General features: G+C 42.1%; 1 protein-coding gene across 24 annotated transcripts in view; it reads right to left on the reverse strand.

Moving 5' to 3' along the window:
• PLEKHA5 (pleckstrin homology domain containing A5) overlaps nt 1-14,552 on the reverse strand; it is a 267,659-nt gene that overhangs the window by 30,247 nt on the left and 222,860 nt on the right. For 12 of the 24 annotated variants that reach the window (XM_043516710.1, XM_043516724.1, XM_038399835.2 and 9 more), the window contains 6 exons: nt 14,268-14,348; nt 13,986-14,135; nt 4,412-4,513; nt 1,533-1,644; nt 1,248-1,294; nt 133-321 (listed from right to left, as the gene is read on the reverse strand). In XM_043516710.1, the coding sequence (XP_043372645.1) occupies nt 133-321; nt 1,248-1,294; nt 1,533-1,644; nt 4,412-4,513; nt 13,986-14,135; nt 14,268-14,348 (681 nt within the window). The remainder of the gene's footprint in view (nt 1-132; nt 322-1,247; nt 1,295-1,532; nt 1,645-4,411; nt 4,514-13,985; nt 14,136-14,267; nt 14,349-14,552) is intronic. The other 12 variants (XM_038399885.2, XM_038399892.2, XM_038399871.2 and 9 more) reach the window with 2 other exon arrangements.

A 14,552-nucleotide genomic window follows, 5' to 3' on the forward strand; every position in this document is an offset into this window, starting at 1 on the left:
CAGCTGGAAATAAAACTAATTAGCCAAAAAGGAATTACACAGCACAAAAGCATCCAGATGTCAAAATAAAAGTGATTGTGCAGAGGATGGGGGAAATGCTTAATGTACATTGTGGCAATTTTAGCCACTTACACAGTAAGATCCATTTCTCTGATATCCTTGAACTTGGTGAATCTTCTTTTCTTCCAGCAGATGTACTGGGCCCCTGCTATAACAGAGCAAGGAGCTGCTATCACTGGGCAGAGAGGGGATTATGGGAGGATGCTCTGTAAAGTCATAGGACCAAGGGAGTGGAGGACGAGGTGGGACTACTTCCTCTTCCTAAAGATTGTAGAATAGTCACCTTATTTAGATATGCACACCTGTTACAATTATTTACAACTTTTAAAAAGTATATTCCTGAAGCTATATAAGCTTTGTGTTTTGCAATTAAAGGGACACTGTCATACTAAAAAGATATATTAACAAACATTGTTTTCCTAGCACCATCTAAATTCATGGAGATTGAAATACTTCCTTTTTAAATCTCATTTTCACTATTTACTTTCTGCATCTCACTCAGCTAGTTATGCTTTCATTTCTATCAGTTATACTTTCTGCCTCTCATGCAGAAACATGCTTCTGTTGTGACTACGCGTACTGATTTCGTTACCCCACCATTTTAATTGAAATTCATTATTATTAAAAGATTGTGGTGCATATTAGATTTTCTATAACCTTTATAAACCAAGCTTAAATTTTGGGTGTAACACAGTGTCCCTTTAAAGCTACAATTTCTAGATATTATGGGCCTGATTTCCAGATAGGTTGAACACTTGACACTCCCATCAATTTAATCTGTTTTTGGGGTGCTCGGCACATCTGCAAACCAGGCTTTATATACGAAGAAAGATGTAAAACAATATAATTTTTCTCTCCATGAAATGTGTGTGTGTGTGTGGGGGGGGGGAATCAAGATTTACATTTTTGCGGTAGAGGCCTGGGAACAGAAAAGGGTGCGGAATGAGGACACAGAATCATGAATTGGTAAGAATATGAAGTCACAGAAGAAATGAAAATTAGAATTACTATCTGGGACTTTAACCTTCAAAAGTAATCCAATAATTCAGTAACAGATCTGCCAATTTAAATATACTGAATACACATTTCTTATACCATTAGAAGAGTTCAGAAATAATTTTTATCAGCCAATAATTTCCAATTCAGAAATTCATTGATGCTAAAATGTAAAACTACTAAAATCATACCTCATTTTTATACTTAATAGCTGAAAAAGACTTTGATCCGATTGTACCTGTTTAAAAAAACATGAACATCTGTTTACAATAAATAACTATTAGGAACTAGCACAAAAGCCTGTCTCTGTATTGACTGAAAGGCTAAAACACACACTAATTTCAACAGGTAAATAATTTCAGTTACACTTGTTTCCAGCAACTATGACATCAAACAGTTTTCAATCAAGCAAAAAAGCAAATACAAAGTTTATTCCCTAGAAGTACAATGTGGTTTAATAAAAACAGCCCATTTACCTGCCTCTGTAGAAATTCTTTGCTGTTTATGTTTACTCAAACCTTCCATGACATCTTGAATTCTCCAAAGTTCCTTCTGAATCTGAGCACGCTGTATACCTGCTGACTCAGTCTGCCAGTAAAGAGACATGGGACAGCATGTATAATATGGTGCAAGAACAAACAATTTTACTATCTGTAGACAGGTTTCAGAGTAGCAGCCATGTTAGTCTGTATTCGCAAAAAGAAAAGGAGTACTTGTGGCACCTTAGAGACTAACAAATTTATTAGCGCATAAGCTTTCGTGAGCTACAGCTCACTTCATCGGATGCATTTGGTGGAAAAAATCTCCTCTGTTTTTTCCACCAAATGCATCCGATGAAGTGAGCTGTAGCTCACGAAAGCTTATGCTCTAATAAATTTGTTAGTCTCTAAGGTGCCACAAGTACTCCTTTTCTTTTATCTGTAGACCGTATCACGTATAAAATTTTCTCTCCTTACTGAAAGGAATCAGGATTTAGGAAACAATCTGATAATTGACACTCCTCATCCACACTGATAATGTTCACACTATCTGGAGGTTAGTGTAATCTCTTCACGGTGGTTAGTGAAGTAGCCACCATCACAACAATTGACTGCTCACACATTCCAGCTGCCTGATTCAGCAGCTTTGCAAATCTCATCTTCCAAAATGAAAATTAAGCAATTTGACAGTAAAGCATTTCACTAGTGAAACAGGAGGACAAAATGTCTCAATCTACAAAGGAGAATCGAAACAGGGGAATTCACCACTGAACACATTACCACAGCTCTGCAGGATGATTCTTCATATGTTGAGCTGTTTGCACATCTTGCATTGGCCAAAAGGAAACATCATCAGTACAGACTGGTAAGTGGATCCAATCAAAAATAAAAGGAGCATGACTGACAGTATGGAGTTGAGTTGGTCTTTGTCCAGATTCTCAGAATGAACTACTCCACACTGGTGAATAAACTATGGGCCGATGTGTGCCCCCAAAACCATGCAGGATTTGTGCCAATGGGTCTGCTGTGTACTTATTTCCCTGCTCCTGCCACTCATCTGCAATATCCCTTCCTTGTGTGTGGAAAGCCAATCTGTAGCATGCATGGCTTGTGGTGTTCCTCTGTACAGGGTTCCCTATACTCCACCCATCTACTTATTGCATTAGTAATTTAAGACTTGTCATCATGCTAGGTACCTACAGTGTCTTCCAGGAATAGAAGGGTAAACATGCAGAGTACCAAAGTGTAAAACATAATTAAGAGAAGGAATTTTTATTCAGACTGTTCAACTATTTTTGCTTGGTTTTGCTAGCACTGATGTAACTCAGCTGCTTGATAGTTACTTAGGAAGAAGAATTTCAGTGTTATAAATTTAACACATCTGCTCCTCCAATTAAGGCTTGAAAAATTTCCATTTCTGTGGCTCCTTCAAGGGCAAGTTAAGAAAAAATAAGGAAGACTAGACATGATATTCCTCATACAGTAATTCCTTGCTTAACGTAGATATGTTCCTGAAAAATGCGACTTTAAGCGAAACAATGTTAAGCAAATCCAAGTTCCCCATAAGAATTAATGTAAATGGGGGGGAAGGGGGGAAGGTTCCAGGAAATTTTTTTTCATCAGACAAAAAACTATATTATTTAGAGCGAGAGAGAGAGAGAGAGAGAGAGAGAGAGAGAGTGTGTGTGTGTGTATTATATACATACACATACATACATACATACACACCCCCCCCCCCAGTATAAGTTTTAAACAAACAATTTAATACTGTACACAGCAATGATGATTGTGAAGCTTGGTTGAGGTAGTGAAATTAGAGGGTGGAATATTTCCCAGGGGAAAAGGGGATGCCTTACTGCTAAACGAACTAGATGAACTAGCATTCAGCTGAGCCCTCAAGGGGTTGTTGTTAACACATTGTTGTTAATGTAGCCTCACACTCTACAAGGCAGCTCGAATGGAGGGAGAGGAGACAGCATGGCAGATAGAGACAGAGAGAGACACCCTGTGTGTGGAGAGAGAGAGATGCGCATTGCCCCTTTAAGTACGCTGACACCACTCTAAGTACATTGCCTTTTAAAGTACATCAAGAAGTTGAGACAGCATTTGTGGCCAGCAAGCTCTCTCTGTCCTGAGCCCTGTCCTGTCCCCACCCTGCTCTATATGAAGAAGGGATAAGCGGGGGGCAGAAGCAGGGGGAGGGGGACACCCAGACACATTAGCCTCCCGCCCCCCCCCAATAGCAAGCAGGAGGTTCCGGGGAGCAGCTCCAAGGCAGGGGGCAGGAGCAGCACATGGCAGTGGGGGGAGGGACAGCTGAACTGCTGGCAATTGACAGCCTGCTGGGTGGCTGCCGCACAGGGAACTTAGGGGCACAGGGAACTTAGGGGAGCGGGGAACTGATAGGGGGGCTGACAGTCCACCCTGGTTCCAAGCCCCCACCAGCTAGCTGCAACAGGCTGCTTTTCCTGCAAGCAGTGGACAAAGCAGGCAGCTGTCAAATAATTTATAAGGGAGCACTGCGCAACTTTAAAGGAGCATGTTCTCTAACTGATCAGCAGCGTAACAATGAAACTACGTTAACCGAAACGACTTTAAGTGAGGAGTTACTGTATTTCCAAAGTAATAAAACAGGGCAAAAATGAAAGATATAAAATCCCCCCTTCTCCCCAGAAAAACAAAAAAACCCAAACTACCATTTAGACCTTTACAGTAATAAAAATAAAAAGTACCAAAAATGTAGCAAAGGACAATCTCATTTCCCTACCCTCTTCCTTTTATTGATCTTTCAGGAAGAAAGGCATGAAATAAAGAAGTTGTTTGTTTTAAATTTATATTTTAAACAGATTTAAAATAATATTACAATTCTTCTATACCTGAATCTCCCCAAGTTGGTCCAGCTCCTCCTGCATATGGTTCCTTGTAATTGTTACATCGTATTCTAATTTGTCATACTCCCTCCATGCTCTTTCCAGTTCCTTAATTTAGAAGAAAAGTAGTATTAGGTGTTGACAAGTAAAAAAAGATGTTACCAGTTTAAAAAAACTTGCACCAATTTTTTCTCAGCCCAGCAGATGCAGATTCAGCAGTACCTCTCAAGAACAAATTAAGAAATTCATTTTGGTCCTGTTTAAAAATAGTTTTTCACTTTCAATTGGTGTTTCATCCATTTTCTTCTGTAGACAACAAGGTAAAGAAGGGGAAAAAAATCTGCTTGCACCTGAGAATTTCCTTCTTGGGACGCTTTGTCTTAATTCCTCCCTTGCACTCCAAACACATCTGGAGACAATGGAGACAGACAAGACTTTCAATCATCACACACTGCAGCAGACTAAATTTTGTCAATTTTCCCCCACAGGATGCATTGGTAGATTTTATTATTATTTAACAGGATAAAAGTAGGGTGTCTAATTCAGAATTAAGATTTTTAATAGTCTTTCCTCTGAGTTTTACAGATGCTTTCAGGCAAAGTCCAGAATCATGCCTTAGAGTGGATTATCTTTATGGGTACTGAGGGTAAAAACCTCACCCTTTTCTGAGGCCACTGTTTGAAGAGGCTGCTGCTTCCATCTAAGGCAGAGTAACTCAAGCCCAGCTTGTCCTTCAACAGCAAGTAAAACCTGTGAAGTTGCCAATTGGGTCATCTAGACTTGTCAGGTAATGCTCATTCTGCATTTCTGAATCTCCGAATCGTGGATGGATGGGTACACAAAGCTCCTCAGAATTTAAAGGACAAGATTTTTGTTCTGGGATTTTGTCCGTTACTTCCTGTTCTTCTGGTTGCTCAGGCCGGAGTTCTGAAATATGTTTATTGGAACCTTGAAAGTGTCTTGAGTTTCTTTCTCCTCCATCCAGTTGGGACAGATGCCCTTCCTTTGGAGACCATTAACTAAGTGACCAAGATTCTTTGCTTCCTTTTAAGATTCTTTGCCTTTTCTCTCTTATAATGCTGGAATGGTGACAAGTTGGAGGATGACGTGATTGTGCCTTTTTTGGTCTTTGAAAGTGCAAGGCTTGTGAGACAGACATTGTCCCATCAAAGAGAATCAGGATTAACTTTCCCCTCTTTAGGTTCCCTACTCTTCCATCTATTTTGTTGATGTTTAATGTAAGATACACTGGACGCTTGCTAGAACGCGAGATTTGGGATCCATGCCAAGTATCGCATTATAGCAGGGACTGTGTTAAAAATGAAATTACTGTATGTCACATCCATAAAGTATAGAAAACAAATTCCTACTTGAAGGAAACAAACGAGGAAAAAAAAGTGTTGCTTTATTAGAGATTTAAAGTAGACATGACAATAAACTAGTCTAGTTTTTCTTTAAAAAGTCAGTGAGTTGCTTTTGCTTCTTGCTGCTGTGCCGCTTCCGCTTAGCAAACTGCAAAAGACTACGTAGCTGCATAATTTTTATAGGCTCAACGTCTTGCATCTCAAACGATCTCAAAGCAGTCTCAAAGCCGGCTATGGTCACAGCTGACGTTGGAACGACGTCTACTTGATCTTCCGCTTCTTCTTCTTCCATGGCGAAGGTCAATTCTTCAGCTTCTGGAATGTTGTTTGGTCGTACTGCCTGAAGAATTTGGTCATCCGTTAGACTTTCAGCATCGGGACAAAATTTTTATGCTTCATCGTTGCCTCTTATCCAGGACTCGATATTTTGTGGCAGAACAGTTACCCCAAGCCCAGACAGTTGCTGGCACAGCTCCTGCATCCACTCCGTCTGTTCTTCCAACTTCCGCCTCGAAGTCTAATTCCTCGTCAAACTGTGATCTGCTTTCTTCATTTTCTTCCAGGAGTGGGTGGCCAAACGACTCTCTCAGTCCCACCATCCAACAGCAGTTTATTGTTTCAGCAAGTAATAAATTCCAGAAATCGCTGCCAATGTAAAAGAAGTCTTTTATAGTTAACTTCTTCAGAAAATTGGTGACAGACAACTCGCTATCACTTGTTGTACTAACTTCCATTGATAGTTCTGCTTAAACATGGTGATTACACTTTGATCAAGCGGCTGGATTTTGGAAGTCGTGTTTTTAGGTAAATATTCAACCTGTATTTTACCATCATGGGTTCCGAGTCTTTCGGCCGGAGGATGCGCTGGACAGTTGTCTAGCGAAAGAACAGCCTTTTCTACACTACCGCATGGGGTCGATCGAAGATACGCAACTTCAGGTACGTGAATAGCTGACACTCTCCCGTTGACTGCGCTTGCACTCCTCATTCTAGTGGAGTACTAGAGTCGACAGGAGAGTGCTCAGCGGTTGATTTATCGCGTCTATACTCAACAAAATTATATTGTACAGTACTTAAATTTGAGATCCATGGCCACGAACGCATTATATCCGAATTCGCGTTATATAGACGCGTGTTCCAGCAAAAGTCCATTGTATTGATGGACTCTGGGCAGGGGTCAGAGTTATAATCAGAATGTCTCCTTTTTGTGTTTGTTTTCATCGGTAAGACCAAAGCTTCTGTTTATTGAGGATTATGGATTTGTCTTGACCCTTTTAAGAGTCTGTCCCAACTGATTTATATTTGGGGATCAGGCTGGGAGCCTTGGGAAGGGACAGGGAGCTACAGCAGGAATAGTATTTTCCATCTACAGATATGGTCTGAGTGTGGAGGGGCCATCCCTGGTCCAGGGAAAGGAACATAACCTGTCTGCTTCCCCAGGCAAACAGCTACATTATTATATTTGGTGGCATCCTAGCTAACTGACTGGGGCGGGGGGAGGAGGCGGAGGATGGGAGTGTCTCAGTGATGCAACAGTGCTGTCACTTACTCTTTGCAGCAAGTCTGAGGCAGGGCTGTTGTCATGGAGCACATTAGCAGCAGGATCACTGTGACCTGAGAAGCCACTTAAGAGCATCAAGAACTGCAGGGGACAGAAGAAGCAGTAGTGCTGTCCTCAAGTTCTGCTTTGCTAATGAGTAGAACAGTCATTGCTTCTGCTGTTCCTTTTTGTTTTCAGTCCAGTTCCAGATCTGGTAACTGATCAATCAGCTCTGTGCGACACACTTCCAAACGTGGTTGGACTGGCAATCTTCCCCAGAGTTGCTGTGAAAAGTGGGCAGGAGGCAGCAGTGGCCAACCCTCCTTCCTGGGCAGGGCTGGGGTCAGAGTTATAGCCAGGATGTCTCCACTTCATGGGTCTGGATTCTCCTGGGAATTATGTGTTTAACTAACATTAATCACTATGTATAATTGGACTGTTGTATTTAGTTTTGTATCAGCTGTGTCATGGTGAACGCTGGGCAGTCCCACTTTAGGATTAATGACAACCAGCTGACATAATATTAAATATAATAAATCTTTTCTAGACAAGAGTATTGAATACTATGTCTAAAAAATTTGTTTCTCTTGAGTAAAGAATATACTGAGAGAATGTAAGTTTCAAATGACACAGGATGAAGAAAGTGTTTAAATTTAGAATCAAGGTGATTGTCACGAATGGAGGTCTGTAGCCTGCCTTTTGCACCATTCTGGAAGCAGAGAAAACTAACAAAGGCTTTCAGTAAGGGCTATCCTATTCCCTAGCCATGACATAATGTCTAGTCAGCCTCTGACCACAAAGGACAGAGAAAAATCCACCATTAAAACAGTGGAAGATGAAGGGAACACAACATTTGCAGAGTGCAGAAATGTTCCATTTATTCAACTGTATGCAGGGCTATTAATCAAAGTTTCTGAACCTAGTGATGAGGCATCCATCTTGCTAAAAAATTATTATTTAAGACACCGCTACACTATAAATCACATTCCAACCGGTTTTAATAGTCATCTGTGATGGAGGAACAAATATTTTACAATGCAACTGTTTAAGTTTTTCTTTTCATGTTAAACATTAGAACAGGTTGGGAACTAGTATGCAGTTTTATATATGAGGCTCACTCTGACAGGGTGTATCTGGCCTTGCGGTCCTACTAAATCCTGTTCCAGAAGCAGTGAAGGTGGATCCTACAGGCCCGCTTAGAGAGATCTTACAGAAGCAACAATAGCCCAGCAGGCTCAGGTAAAAAAAGCTGCAGGGGCTTAGCAGGTCGGTTCCTGGCTAGGACCAGAGGACCAAAGAAGGGTGCTCTCTCTGACTAAAAGAAGCCCAAAAAGTACCAGAGTTTATGGCTATCTGAACTTACATGCAGACTGAAGAGGGAGAAGCACCTGAGGATGCTAGCCCTGAGATCGCGCTGGAGATCCAAGGGGCCCAGTCAGAAGAGGGCCAGGGAAATAGCAGCGACGGACTGGAATAAGTAGTATGTGGTTGCTGTGTCTAGAGTCCCAGGGTTGGAATCCAGAGTAGTGTGTGGGCCTGAACAAAGAGCTGAATTTAGAGGGCCCAGAGCTAGGGATAAAGATCCAAGAGAGGGGAAACAGAATGCTTATTTGTTGGACTTTAATACCCTGGAGGGGGTTCATTTGGATTTGTGACTCAACGAGTGCCAAGCCACTGAAGACCAACCAAGGTCTGCTGACAGCCTGCAAGGGACACCAGAGGTGAATGCCCCTTTACACTCCCACCCTGCTTCTGTTGCATGGCAACAAGTGGTGATTCTTATATAAACTCTGCAGGGCTATGCCAAGTGGATGAAGTTTCTTTATACAACCTTTAGGATTCAAGAGATGCCATTCTGTGTATTTCACTTTTAAACTAAAATTTTACTTAAATTCAATCCCTTGATAATGTATCACATGCATATTATTGAAGTATTTCCTGAAGTCAAAGAGTCAAATTCCGCATTCTGGCCCCACTGACTTCATTGGGATTGTATTGGACACAAACTGATAACCAGTTTTCCCCCAGCAAAATGAAGAACTTGAACAAAATTATCCTTTTGAAACAGCTTACACCAGTGTGGGAAATAAGGGAGTCCACTTAACATTATATCAGTAGAGGGACTCCCTTCATAAATTACCAAAGCTCTGAAAAATAAATGAGAGCATTCCAATATGTGTTTCCATTGTACACAGCAGCAACCAACAAAAATAAAAGGTTACTTATTGTAATTGTGGTTCTTCAATATGTGATGCAAAAGTGCACTCCACTTAGGTGTGTGCACGCTCAGAGTGCTGGAGCCAGAGAATTTTGCGTAGCAGTACCGATAGAGGGGTGGTGCTTCTGCCTCGTTGCCGCAGCCTTCCCCTGGCTATATGAGGCAGCACCACCCTGACCCCCCTCTGTCCTTTCAAACCAAATGCCAAGAGACAAGACTCCAATGCAGAGAAGGTGAAGGGAGGGTTGTGGAATACACTTCTGCATCACATCTTGAAGAACCACACTTACAGTAAGTAACTTTCTTCTTCTTCAAGTAGATGCAGCAAAGTATTCCACTAAGCTGACTCACAAGCAGTACCCAGGAGGCGGGGCTGGAGTCTACCTAAACAAGGACTGCAGGACCATCCTACTAAAACTTGCATCCGTGATGGCATAATGGTTCATAAACATATGTACAGACAACCACATAGCAGCCCTACAAATGCCCAATATTGGGACATCACTGAGGAACGCTATTGATGTTGCTTGAGCTCTTGTAGAATGAGCTTGCACTCGCTGAGGAGGCATAGCTGAAGCTATTTCATACAGTCTTGATATAGGAGGTTATCCATTTAGAGATCACCTGTGAAGAGACAGTCTGACATTTCATACGATCTGCATGTGACACAAACAGGCAAGGCAAAGCAAATAACTGTTTAATCATGTCCAGAAAAAAGGCTAGACATTGCCTGACATTTAACATGCGGAGACACTGCTCTTCCGGAGATGAGTACGATTTAGGAAAGAACACAGGTAAATATACCACCTGGTTCAAATGAAACTAAGAAACCACTTTAGATAAAACATTGGGGTGTAGTTGTAAAGTCACTTTGTCCTTAGAGAATTGTTTATAAGGAGGCTCTGCCATCAGAACCTGCAACTCAAATTCTCCTTGTGGATGTTATTACCAGGAATGCAGTTTTCCGACACAAAAACAAAAAGGAACAAAATGTTAGGGGTTAGAACAGAGGTCACATTAAAGCCACTAGGACAGTGTTACAGTTCCATGGAGGAACTGGCTCTCAGACCGAAAGATGGAGATGAAGCCCTTTTAAGAATCTTACTACCATTGGAGAGACTGATCTCTGAATGTGGGGAATAAAAGGCTGATATCACTGCCAGATGCACTTTCATTGAACTAAGTGCAAGTCCCAGCCACTGAAGGTGCAGCAGGATACTCCAAGATATCCTGGATAGAAGCCAGCATCAGTTGAATGCTATAGTCTAATGACCACACTGAAAACTGCTTCCATTTAGCTGAATAATCCATTCTGGTAGATGGCTTTCTTCTGTTAAGTAGGACCTGCTGAACAGCTGCTGAACACCGCTCTTCCTCCTCATTTAGCCGTGCAGCAGCCACGTCATGAGATGCAGGGAATTGAGTTCAGGATAGAGGGTGCGAACGTTATTCTGAGTGAGTAGTTCGAAATGGAAAGGAAGCAATATGGGGATGCTGAACCGACAGTGTGAGAAGACTGGAGACATGTGCTCCCTCTTGTTTGTTCACATAATACATCTTGTCTGTATTGTCAGTAAGTATGTGAACCACTGAGCCCAACAGTCCAGAAAAGCATGACAAACATTGTAGGTGGCCCCAAGCTCCATCATGTTGATATGCAGTGAGGCCTTCTGCTCCCACCACAGACCTTGGACTTTCAGTGACCCCCGGTGTGCTTCCAACCAGGTAACAACAGACCTGGTTGGCCAGGGGCGGACAAAAGGAATATCCTGGCAAATGTTCTCTAGATGTGTCCACCACTGCAAGGAGTCCAGGACCAGTAGAGGATGATAGACCAATCTATCTAGTGGGCAAACAGTCAGATGGTAAACTGTCCCGAGTATATATGGGTGGATGAGAGAGGGTGCAACCTTGCAAATTGGACTACTTGCATGCAAGTGGACGTATGGCCCAAGAGCTTCAGGCATATCTGGGAAACTGACGTGAAAGGCTGAGACTGCAGACTGAGGCAAAGACGGCAAATTGCCTGAAAACTGTTGGTCGGAAGAAATGCTCCCAAACGTGTAGAATTTACTAAGGCCCCAACAAATTTTTCTGAGCAGCAACCAAAACTTTCTGGTATTTAGGATGAGAACCAGACGGTTGAGCAAACACAGAGTAGTGTTGATGTGGGCAAGAACTTTCTTTTTGAACTTGCCTCTCAGTAACCAGTCACCCAGATACAGAAAGTCGTGGATTCCTTTCTTCCTGAAATACGCCATCATGACAACCATGCATTTGGTAAAAACCCAGGGGGGCAGAAGACAGGCCAAGCGGAAGCAGTGTGTCCTGAAAACGACACACTGCCATATCAAATCAAAAGAATTTTCTGTGGCCTGGCAAAATCACCACATGGAAGTATATATACTGAAGATCCAGAGCAGTAAAACAGTCATTCTGAGACAACAAAGGGAGAACAGTAGATAGAATGACCATTCAGAACCTCATTTATCCAATGTAATTGTTGAGGCCATGAAGCTCAAGAATGGGTCTCACCTCTACCTTGGATTTGTGCACCAGAAAGTACTGGGAATAGAAACTATGACCTTGATGTTCCAGCAGCGGCATCTCTGCTGCTCCCAAAGCCAGTAAAGAGCAAACCTGCTTCCTGAGGGGGTCCCTGAAGAAGGAGGAGGGATGGAAAGGAACTGGATGACACAATCCAACAATGGTGATTGAGCTCCAACCATTGTGAAAGCGGGCCAGCCTGTTCCCAAATGGAGGAAGTGGGAGAAAGGAGAGATGACTGGAACACTGTTCTGGACCAACCAAGTGAAACCCGGTACTCGATAGGCACTGGGAGAGGGCACATGGATTAGCCGAACCCCAGACCCGACTACTTTCTCCTATGGTACCTATGACCCTTCCTTGGGTAATCCTACTGTCTCCGGGACAGGAAAAGGCTTCCAAAACGTGTGCTGAGCCCAGCAGCAGCCCCACTTCCACTGACTGTGAAAGAGAGATCTCAGGGTACTGTACAAACTCTCAGCTTCGGCAGCCTGCCCAGCCAATGGGGCTATAAAAGATGCAGCCCTGCCAAGTCCTGGACCAAGGGCGAGGTAGGGACTGAAAGGCAGAGGTGGTGTTTTGGCTCCTGATAAATCGCTGGCGCAGAAACAGGTGATGCCAGCATCACCCTCATCAGTACTGGACTCAATGGACACCCCATGGCCAGAATTGGAGTCAACGGCATGGGGTCTCCAATCCTCCTTGCATAGTATACTGGGAAGTGGTTGACAGGGCATCCTCCATCCCGTGCATTGGCATTCATCCGGTGCAGATCTGAACTTCTTCAGGAGGAGGTAGACGAGTCCCCACAGGGCCTGGAGCAACCTTCTTCAGTCTTATGGGATCTTTTCCTTAACGCACTTGACAAGGAACAATTCCTCTGTGTCTCTGGAGAAGCACCAGCTCCAGGATATCGATGGCCTTGGCGCTGAAGCAGGCCTGTCTGAGCAGGTGTTGCTTCAGCTGAAGATCCCTTGCCACCTAAGTCCATTTGGTGAATGATCTGCAAATAGAACTACTGCTCCTTGACATGGACTTCACCTAGGCACATCAAGCACAACGTGTGGATCATTGAAGGGGACTGCTTCCCCACACAACAACGTCAATCTTGGTGAAGGCATCACCAGGGAAACACTTAAACTATATCTAACTAACAATAAATCTAACTAACGCTATACCATGGGTACTAATTAATTATATATAACTAGAAAAGTCACTAAAATAGTGGGATTGTGAGGTGAAACCACACACAGCTCTGACTCCAGCCATGGGCAGTAAGAAGGAACTGAGAGGGGTCAGGGCAGAGCTGCCTCATGTATCTAGGGGAGGGGCTATGGTTATGAGGTGCAAGCACAGCCCCTATACAGGTACTATTAGGCAAAATTCTCCAGCTCTGGCATGCTGGGCACACACATACCTAAGTGGAATACGCTGCTATAGCTACTTTAAGAAGAACATATAGTAAACTTAACAGGAGAATACCACCTCTCTGTATTTGCCTCTATTGTATATTAACATATTTACAAAGGAGCCAATACATTTTTTGAAAGTTAAGTGCAGCATCTTAAGTTATCATCAGAACGTCTCCATAAGATATGGTTTATTGGTATTATATAACTTGCTCTACAATCAACTCTTCATCTCACAGAAAAAAGTTGCCAAATCAATTAAAGTTTGTATGCATTTATCCCTTTTAAAGTAATTTAAAAGATTTCACCTGTTGACCGGATTAAAAAGAAAAAAAATTTCTATCTGCCTCACCAGAAGCTCGAGGTAAATGAAAGACAATTTAAGATTTGCTGGGATATAAGAAAGAAAGAAACTGTAGACAATTCAATTAAAAGTACCAACACGAAGAAAAATTGCTTAACACCTCATTGAGTTTTACTGGCAAAAAAATCTATTACTTACTGCAGTTGCTCGAGACACTTCTCGACAAGTGCTAAGCAGTCCATTCTGTAAGTCATCTCGCTGTAAGACTACATTCTGTATAGCAGCTGGGTTATCTGCATTCATTTCTATCTCTTGACTGGCTGATAGCAAAGCTTGCTCAAGCGTGTACTATAATAAAAAGAATTAATTTTTAATGTTCTGCATCATTGGGTTGATTTTCGTTTTACTTTAGTTATCAGTGTTGTGATAATAGCCATGTAAAATAACATCCATTTTAGGTAATAAATATAACTGTCCTACTTTCTCCTTGTGTAGTTGTTGAAGTTTCTCTTCCAGTGCTTGTACCACTTTATCTTGTTCACATAATCGGCTAAGCTTAGTCTAGTTTAAGAGAAGATGGTTGTAATTAGTATATTATTCTTCTGCATATCATCTATATTAACACAGTATCAAACCATTTCACGAGTATTTAAAGTTCTGTTATTACTATATATTTAACTTTAAATGTTGTAAAGTTGAATATTGAATTTTCAAAGCAGCCTAAGAAACTCTGAAAAGGGCCCTATAAACTAGAGCGTTACTGTA

The sequence above is a fragment of the Dermochelys coriacea genome, chromosome 1, assembly GCF_009764565.3.
Source record: "Dermochelys coriacea isolate rDerCor1 chromosome 1, rDerCor1.pri.v4, whole genome shotgun sequence".
NCBI classification, from domain to species: Eukaryota; Metazoa; Chordata; order Testudines; family Dermochelyidae; genus Dermochelys; species Dermochelys coriacea.